Source organism: Filicampus tigris, chromosome 3 (genome assembly GCF_054856515.1).
Source record: "Filicampus tigris isolate MCC_2025a chromosome 3, RoL_Ftig_1.0, whole genome shotgun sequence".
NCBI classification, from domain to species: domain Eukaryota; kingdom Metazoa; phylum Chordata; class Actinopteri; order Syngnathiformes; family Syngnathidae; genus Filicampus; species Filicampus tigris.
In genome coordinates, this window is record NC_141219.1 from 9862465 (window position 1) to 9872069 (window position 9605).

The 9605-nt window shown below is 39.3% G+C and overlaps 1 protein-coding gene across 2 annotated transcripts; it reads left to right on the plus strand.

Moving 5' to 3' along the window:
* Window positions 1-311: 311 nt before the first annotated feature.
* On the plus strand, window positions 312-9154 carry gtf2f2a (general transcription factor IIF, polypeptide 2a). Of its 2 annotated transcripts, XM_086026029.1 has the most exons (9): window positions 312-478; window positions 940-1013; window positions 1229-1253; window positions 1449-1587; window positions 6197-6256; window positions 6882-6963; window positions 7665-7764; window positions 8086-8229; window positions 8491-9154. In XM_086026029.1, the coding sequence occupies exons 1-9, from the start codon at window positions 410-412 to the stop codon at window positions 8611-8613; spliced, it is 816 nt and encodes a 271-aa protein (XP_085882155.1). In that variant the 5' UTR covers window positions 312-409; the 3' UTR covers window positions 8614-9154. The 2 variants fall into 2 exon arrangements, with proteins under 2 accessions (XP_085882155.1, XP_085882156.1); XM_086026030.1 differs by lacking the exon at window positions 6197-6256.
* The last annotated feature ends 451 nt before the right edge of the window (window positions 9155-9605 follow it).

Genomic DNA, 9605 nt, shown 5'->3' on the forward strand with positions numbered 1-9605 from the left:
CCCATCATAAGACAATCTGCCTATATTGTGTCTGTGGGAGGTGAGTGGAGGCGAATCTGTCATTTTAGTCTTTTTTTCTTTCGGAAAATAGTGTCCAGGAGTCTTACATTGCATTAAAGATTAGTTTCACCTTACAATATTTTCAGTATTTTATTATATTTTGTGTGACGACAGTCAGTTGCAGTGCATATTGGCATCTATAGCCGCCATTTATATTAAAATTAATGTAAATTCCTCATCAAATTTAATAGTTTAGTTTTATACGTATTCATAAACTGTGAAACGGTAAACATGAAAGACTGACGTCCACCTTAATTTTGGACCTTCTAAGGCACCGTATTACAGTAGTCTGCGCATGGTATTTTGAACAAATAGCTACTTGCTAAATTAAAAATAAAACTAAACAACCATGTCAGAGAAAATAGGAGAGGTTGATTTAACTGGCGCTAAACTAAATACTGGTGTTTGGCTTGTAAAGGTATGTACATTTATATGGGTGTTCGAAATATATTAACGGTCAGATGTTACAAATCCTATGCTAACCGTAGCTGCCGCAACTGTTGCTAACTGAATCGAGTCTACGATATTTCGATTTCAGTAATATTTGTAGATCAACTTCAATCGAGGTATTTGCAGCACATAACGAGAACGATAGCAAAAAAAATAATTAAAAAAAGCTATAAACGTTTCTCCTTTCTGGGGTCAGTCGTGGTAACCGGTTAGAATTCTCACTTGAGGAAACTGTTGTTGTGCTTTGCATTAAGATGGTATTTTTTAACACGATTGCAGAAATAATTTTAATTTAGAACCAAAACCTATAGTTCTCCTTTTCTCGGTCATATGATTCTCTAAATTACTAAACGGTTCGGTTTATCGCGTGACGTCGGGCTGGTCTTAAAATGCATCTAGTAAACAAATACCTTCTGAATCTGAACGCAGGTGCCCAAGTACCTCTCACATCAATGGGCGAAAGCCACAGGAAGAGGCGAAGTTGGGAAACTCAGAATCTCCAAGTATGTGAAACCATAGCATCAGGGAGAATAAAGTTTGTCGAGATACTGTATTTTTAATTTTTTTGTATGGTAGTTTTTGTTTTGATAATCACAACATAATAAGACATGTACTTTCTGCCGATTAAACTTTTTGTTGTTGTTGTTGTAATATTTATGTATATATTTTGCTTGTACCAAACTGTGTTTTAACATAATTATTGGTGTCTTCTTTCAAGGAAAGGGAACCAAGGGAAACCAGAGGTAAGAATACTGTATATAAATGACAACCATCTGCCACTGTTTTAGTGGGTAGTAATCAGAGTGGAAAATGTTAACCTTGCCTCAATCTTAGTCATCACTCCCTGTTTACAGTCTGGCTGAAGTAACTAAGTGGTTCTGTGTTGAAAGCAAGCGATTAATGAGCTATGCAAATTTTAACAGACATGTAATTTACAGGTGTCTTTTACATTAAATGAAGAGTTGACTGTGATTGAGGGTATAGAAGACAAGACCGTGTCTGCTCCTCGGGAACACCCGTTGTCAATGCAGACAGTGGGAGGTCAGACATTGGCAGTATTCACAGAGACGTCATCGGGTGAGATTGTTTTCTTTTTCTTTAAGCTTAATTTGGGAATGCCGGTTGTCCTACTCTCTCCAATGCTGAGAAATAATACTAGTTTGCTCTACAGCACATAGGTACGTTTTTCCATCGTCACTTGGTGAAGGTGTCAGTGTTTGCTGCCTTTTCATGCATTCTTGCCTGCAACTCTTGCCGCTCTTCTGTGACCTCTCGTGGTTTCTTCCAAATTGTGTGATTGTTCTGTCTTGCAGGAATTAAATGAAGACAGGAAATTTTAAATCAACAACAGAGCAACCACGTTAAAGGTCTATTATGTATTGATTTATTTATAATAGTTGTTGTCAGCAGACTCATTCATGAGTGCAATAGTTTTAATCGAGATGCTTCCCTAAAAGTGTAAACGTTTGTGGGGGTGGTTCCCAGCATATAAGACATAGATTTGTTGGGCTTTACTTAGAGCAGAGGTGATCAAGTCTATACTCGAGAGCCCCTATCCAGCCTGTTTTAGATGTCTCCCTCTTCCAATACACCTGAGTCAAATGATCGGCTCATCAGCAAGCTCTATATGAGTCTGATAATGATCCTGATCATTTGAATCAGGTGTGTTGGAGGAGGGAGACATCTAAAACAGGCTGGATAGGCGCTCTCAGGCACCAGACTCGGTCACACCTGACTTAGAGCATTTAACTGCACAATCTTATTCATTAGCTGTCAGTCACAAGTTTCCTCAGAAATGGCAGCTGGGTAAAGTCACCTTGTGGTCAAATTTTATGACGGGTGAAAACATGTCATGTCGATTCATGTATTTAACTTTAATAAAATTTGCACTAGCCATTACTGAATGCCTTTAAAGCGGAAGTCAACCCAAACATTTTTTTTTTCAAGAATATGTTCCCAGCAGGCACACTAGTTGAAACACGGCATTCTGATTAATTTTGCCTTTGTGCAATATAAGTTAAGCAGCAAAATGCACTCGTTTTTAGCCATCTCTGGGGCCGGCCATTTTGTCTTCTGTCGACTGAAAATGACATCACAACTGCTCACAACCACCTATCACGTCTCAGGTTCAAACAACAGGTCAGCCTTCATTGCAGCCATTTGTTCGGTATCATTGCAGCCATTTGCTAAATCAAAAAAGTTCATTTTATTTCTCAATAATAATGTACACTCAGCACCCCATATTGACAGAAAAAAACAGAAATGTAGAAATTTTTGCAAATTTATGAAAAAAGAAAAACTGAAATATCATATGGTCATAAGTATTCAGACCCATTACTGCGACCTTCATATTTTTCCCACATGCTGACCATTTCTTCTGATCCTCCTTGAGATGGTTCTGTCCCTTTATTGGAGTTCAGAAGTGTTTAATTAAACTGATTAGACTTGATTAGAAAAGGTCTTCATTAGGGATGGGAATTCCGACTAATTTGCCCGTCTCAAATTTTATTTGCGACTAGTCTATAAGGAAGAAAACTTGAATTTGAATACATATTGAATTCAAAGTTTAAAATGCAAATGTTGTGTGTCTTTAACATTCAGGACAGTTTGTTAATTTAAATTCTATTGATGTAACAACAACTGACTGAATAAAAGTGAACAATTGAAAGAGAAATACATTTCTGATACATTTTCCAATGCAATGCATGGCATTTATTATGAATAATGTAATGAGTAATGGTACCGACTCCCCAGTCCAGCAGGTTCTCATCCGCTAGCACCATGTTAGGCTAGGTTCACACCGCAGGCAAATGCGACCCAGATTGTATTTTTTTGCCCATATGCGACCTGTATCTGATTTTTTTATGACAGTCTGAACGGCTCAATTCCGATTTTTTCAAATGCGACCTGGGTCGCTTTCATATGTTGTCCTAGTTGACGAGCCCAAGATGCGCTCCGCGCAGGCGGAGGGAGAGTGCTGGCAGCAGGGGGATCAAATCTGCAAAGTTGTTTTGAGTAACACTATTGACTTTTTACTATACTTCAATTTAATCCCACTTGAAACGTGAAGCATAAAGTGGATATTTATGGCGATCGTAGTAATTCAGCCACGGCTCAGATAGATTGATTTTTTTATGCACGGTTATGATGTGACGTCATCGTTGGTGATGTCTCCATGAAATGAGATAATAAAGGCTAGCCTCATAATTTCCCCCTATTTATTTCTACCTGCTACCTAATCGCTTGAATGCCCCGACACACTGGACCACATTTACTTACGCCAACACAACATCGGGTGTGACGTCGTCTCTTCTTCTGCGCAGGCGGGCCACTTTGACGACGCATGTGTTCATACAGCAGACAAGACAGAGGTCGCATTTTAATTGTAATATGAACGCTTACACAAAAAAATAGGATTTTTTTGGGGGGGGGCAATTATCTCTCTCTTGTTCTGTGGAACAAGATGCGTGATACTTAATTTCGCGTTTAACTGACTAGTAAAATACAAAACGTTTAATAAATTGTAGATGGTTAAACGGTTGAATGACTAGTCGCGCACATCCCTAGTCTTTATTAGACCTTACAACTCACAGTACATGTCATAGAAAATGAGAATTATGAGGTCTAAGGAACTTTCCAGGGTGATCAGAGACAGATATGTGGCAAGGCACAGCTCTGGCCAAGGTTACAAAATAATTTCTGCAGTACAGTGGCCTCCGTAATCCTCAAATGGAAGAAGTTTGGGACAACCACAACTCTTCCTAGACCTGGCTGTCCAGCCAAACTGAGCAATCGTGGGAGAAGAGACTTGGTGAGAGAGGTAAAGAAGAACCCAATGATCACTGTGGCTGAGCTCCAGAGATGCAGCAGTGAGATGGGAGAAAGTTCCACAAAGTTAACTATCACTGCAGACCTCCACCAGTTGGGGCTTTATCGCAGAGTGGCCCGACGGAAGCCTCTCCTCAGTGCAAGACACATGAAACCCCGCAATGGCGTAATAAAGTCGTAAAATCACCCCAAAATGAAAAATAAATATAATCTGAAATAAAAAATAATAATAATAAAGTCAACCTCTACTTAACAGTTTTCACCTTTCGCTGGAAGTTCTGGTCCCCATTAAATGCAATAACCGAGGGATTACTGTATATTCAAATGAGTTAAGGAATTTCATGTAGATCTTTGTCCCCATCTTTGTGCAAAGGAACTACTGTGTCTTCAACAGAGTTGAGGAGCTTAATGTTGTGCTTTGCCGCCATCTTATGGCATCTATAGGCAGTTGTAAACCTTTTTTAGCAGACGCCGTTAATTACTCATGGATTTTCAGTATTTGCAGCAAGAAGGGGTTCTGTCCGTAAACCATCGCTATTCGTGAGGGAACACTGTGTCTGTATGTCTGAGGTTTTGATGGAGCGTGTGCAATATGCTTGCTGACTGCAGGAATGTCCACCAGAGCTGTTACCTGTGAAGTGAATGTTCATTTCACTACCATAAGCCATCTCCAAAAGTGTTTCAGAGAATTTGGCAGTCCATCCAACCGGCTTCACAACCGCAGACCACATGTACTCACACAGCCGTACATCCACAACCATCACCTCATGTTGCATCACGATAATATGTGGCCCCACGTTGCAAGGGTATGATTGGACCAATATGACACAGTAAACAACTTGATTCACTCATGCAAAGAACCAAAGCTGGGCATTTTAGCCAAGCAACAACAACTCACTATTGTTCCTTGCCGCGCTCGCTGCAGCCATCGACGCCTCGCCGCAAAAAATAGACTAAAGACTGACTACAGACGAAAGACGGATTACATTTATTTTTCAGCAAAACGGGCATCCATCAGAGGTGGATAGATGGACCGGTCCGTCATATAGATGGAATGACCAGCTCTGCAAAGAACATATTGACCCCCGTGGATATGTAATGTGAGGACATTACAGTAAAATTGCACGTTTTAGAGTGCCTTTTTATTGTGGTCAACCTATAAACAAAATTATTTATTTAAATAAATAATGTTGTCATGCCACACGTGTGAGGGTGGGTCCATTATCTCGACAAAGGAGGAGTGCTCACAGAGAAATCTGCCTTTTGAGTTCAGCTCATGAAAAAGGGAGCAAAAACAAAAATTATGTGTTTATATTTGTGTTTAATGTAAGTCGGAGTGCACTCACAGGACACTTCATCAGTTTCATCTGCCTTCAAAACGAGCAGTGTTAAACAATCATTAGAAACCTTTTAATGTGATGCAAAGCAGCTCCACCACTGCAAACGTATTTTTTTAATGCTCTGATTCGATGTTGCACTACTAATGTTGTGGCCAGTGAGCGTGTGTGCCTTATGTGAATTCTTTGTACTTGGGCAGTATTGTCTGTTGTGGTTATTTTGTTTGTGGCGGTGGGTCAGGATTTCTATGCTTGCTACTTGTGAGCGCATGCTTGCTTTGGTGGTGTGTCCGCGCTGATGTGCTCCACAGAGTTCACTTGTATTCATTTCCCCGTGACAAAGCGTGTGCAACTAAACCCTCGGAGTGGCTCTGATTGTTCGATCCGCTCCTCCCTCTATTTTCCATCCCCATACATATATATATATATATGTATATGTGTATATATATATATATATATATATATATATATATTTTTTTTTTTTTATTTTTTATTTTACCATCCCTCCCTCCCCCCTGTAGGCCAGTCAGAAGAGAGATCTGATGGTGGCAGCTCAGTTTCGGGGGCAGGGGCTGGTCCAGGTGAGTTCACCATTTTAGGTGAATCACACACAATCAAACGAGTGATATTTTCGTTCATAGTATAATGCCAATATTTTTTTTGTTGTGCTAAATGATGCACTTTGGAAGAGGCACACACCCAAACTCGACATACATTTTCATGTAAAGCCCAAACCAGCACGGTGGATTCTTGCTTCAAACATATTTATACAAAGCTCAAATATACAAAGGTACCTTAAATGGATTATTGGGGTGATTGAAAGTCAGGATTTTTGGTCTGAATCTGTCATTTTGTGGGCCTTGATAATGCCATTGTATTTTACAAATGAAATGTCTGTGTAAAACAAGAAGGTATACACATTAAATGGATATTAAGTCAGGTTGTGTAGCAGGGACACTGTGGCAGAAGCTTTAAACATTTAGGGTACATGTAGTAAAATAAAGGTTAAAAGGGTGTATACTATGGGATTGTTGGTGACCAAAGGAGTGTTACTTTGATTGATATCTTGTGAAGTATTCAACAATAGCAAATTGAATTAATAAACCAGGATGGGATTATGTTTTGCTTTCTCATAAAGCAATTGAAGTAAAAATCTTTCAATCTTTCAAATACTAAGTTGTGATACGCATTTTTTTTACCCACCAGATAAAATTGCCTTGGAGGGAGTTGTGGTGCAGAGAGCAGATTGCAGGCCAGCTGTAAGTGAAAGCTACATGAAGCTTAAGAGGTGAGTGGTTAAATTCAATTTAGAATATTTATTTCCTATTAAGTGAGAAGAAAATAACAAATTTAAAGAGGGTAGCCACCCCCCCCCCCCCAAATTCTTTACAATATGTGCCTTCACTAGTCTAAACATGACATTCTGATTAATATTGGGTTTGTGGAGCACAAGTTAAGGAACAAAACCCACCTAGTTTAAGCCATCTCATGGGGCAGCCATTTTGTCACTTCTGTTGACTGAAAATGACATCACAGTTGCTCAGGGCTCAGGTAACGACCAATCACGGCTCACCTGTTTTCTGAAGCTGAGCCATGATTGGTCGTTACCTGAGCCCTGAGCGACTGTGATGTCATTTTCAGTCGAATGCAAGAGGCAAAATGGCTGCCCTTAAAAAAAAAAAAAAAAAAAAAAAAAGCCCGCCCCTTGAGATGGCCAAAAACGGGTGGATTGTACTGCTTAACTCATATTCCAGAAAAGCAATATTAATCGTAATGCCGTGTTTTGACTAGTGGGGCTATGTAGAACATATTCTTGTCAAGAACATTTTGGGGTTGACTTCCCGACTACTTATGCTTTACTTTCAATACTGCTGCACTGAGAAACATTTTAGAGCACCATTTCTCTTGTTGAAATAACATTTTGTTCAGACTCCATGTCTTCAATTGTATTTCGCAAAAGAAAATGTGTTCATGTTCATCTTGAAACAGGTTACAAATTGAAGAGTCCACCAAGCCAATCCGGCTATCACAGCAGTTGGCGAAAGCAGTCACCAACAACTACAAACCTGTGGCTAACCATGCATACAACGTAAGAATAGCTCTCAACATTTGCCTGGTTTCAGATCATCCCGTTACACTCAAACACACACACAGACATCCACCCACCATGGACAATGCAAGACCTGTAATATAATTTTCCCATCTTTGTAAAGCTGCAGGGTTGATTCAGGTCTTACACTAGATCACATTTAAATGTTACAGGCATACCTTATGTACCTTGTGAGTGTGTATATCCATACTATTTTAACCAGTAATGTTGCTAAATATTTGGGCAGGTATTACTGCTTACTGAATGTCATTGATCACAATTCATGCTTAGATAAGTATTTACCTGCTTTATGTCTGTCAGATGGAGTATGAGAGGAAAAAGAAGGAGGAGGGCAAGAGAGCAAGAGCAGACAAGCAGCAGGTGTTGGACATGTTATTTTCTGCTTTTGAGAAGCACCAATACTACAACATCAAAGACTTGGTGGACATTACCAAACAGCCAGTGGTGAGACATCTTGCAATCGGAGCAGAGCTTTGAAACAGTAACACGTTTTGGCTGCATTTTATATTTTGCCGACGGTAACAGATGGAAAAACTGCGAATGTACACAATCAAACTTTGCTACTTGCAAAGGGTCATTCAAATGTTATGTTTCCAGATTAACCTCTCCTAAATTGTAACATTTAATCTAGCTGCTTTAGTATTTGTTCTGTCTACAGAGCACATGTACCTTTGGCCTTATTTTCTAAAAACATCTCACTCACAGATATATCTGAAGGAAATCCTGCGTGACATCGGCATCTACAATGTGAAGGGGACACATAAGAACACTTGGGAGCTAAAGCCTGAGTATCGACATTATCAAGGCGAAGAAAAAGCAGACGAATAGGACGAGTTTTTGGTTTGATGGGACCCACCCCATCACCGAGTGTACCGTGGAACCTCGGTTTGCAAACACTTCCGGTTTGTTGTGTGACAAACTATGTAAATGTTTGTGAATTATGTTTCATGTTGAAAAAAAGTTTTAATGGCATGTTCATGAAGACATAACACACTGACTTCATTCGTTTTTCTGCTTTCGTTTTGTGCTTGTTTTTAAACTAGCTTAGCATTTCCAACCATTGTTTTTTTTAAACCCAAACCCTTATTAAAACCAACTGCAATAAATGTTAATTTCATTTCACTTGAAAATGTTTAAATGATTGTTCTCCTTAATACAGCAATCTTGTTTCTAATCTTTCCTTTGGTTATCTAACTTGACATTGTTCCAATAAATGTACAATATTCACAAAATCTGTATCATTCCAATAGAACACAATTTGATATTTGTTTTATGAGGTGATATACATTTTTAGGAATTTAGCAGTCAGAGATGGAAATCGGCCTGGTGTATCTCCCTTCAGGCGCTGGTCAAACAGGCCAGTAGAAAATTCTAATGTCACCAAAAAGTTTCAGCTGCTAAAAACGGCCCAAATGCGCATTTTCAGCTTCAGACCCAAAGACTTGTCAAATAGAGGTATGTTGTGATGACAAGAAAAACACTAGTGACCAGCGCACAGGATAAAGGGCCATGAATCAGGGTTAGCATCATGTCGCTAGCTTTGGCAAGCCCAATGACTCCAGCATTAAAGGTTTCATTCCCGCCGCAGCGAGTGCACAGAATTGTTAGCAAAGAAAAAGGTCACTGATGCAAAGTGAAGCTTCATTAAATTATGTCCGACAATGGACATACATGCACCATTAAACTATGTGTGACTGTTGTTAGTCACACTTGTTGGAATACATATCATACAACCAGGCTTAGTTGAACCATACCTAATGGTAAGTAATATTTGTTATAATTTTCGTTCCTATTTCCTGTTCCAGTCTTTAAAATGTCAA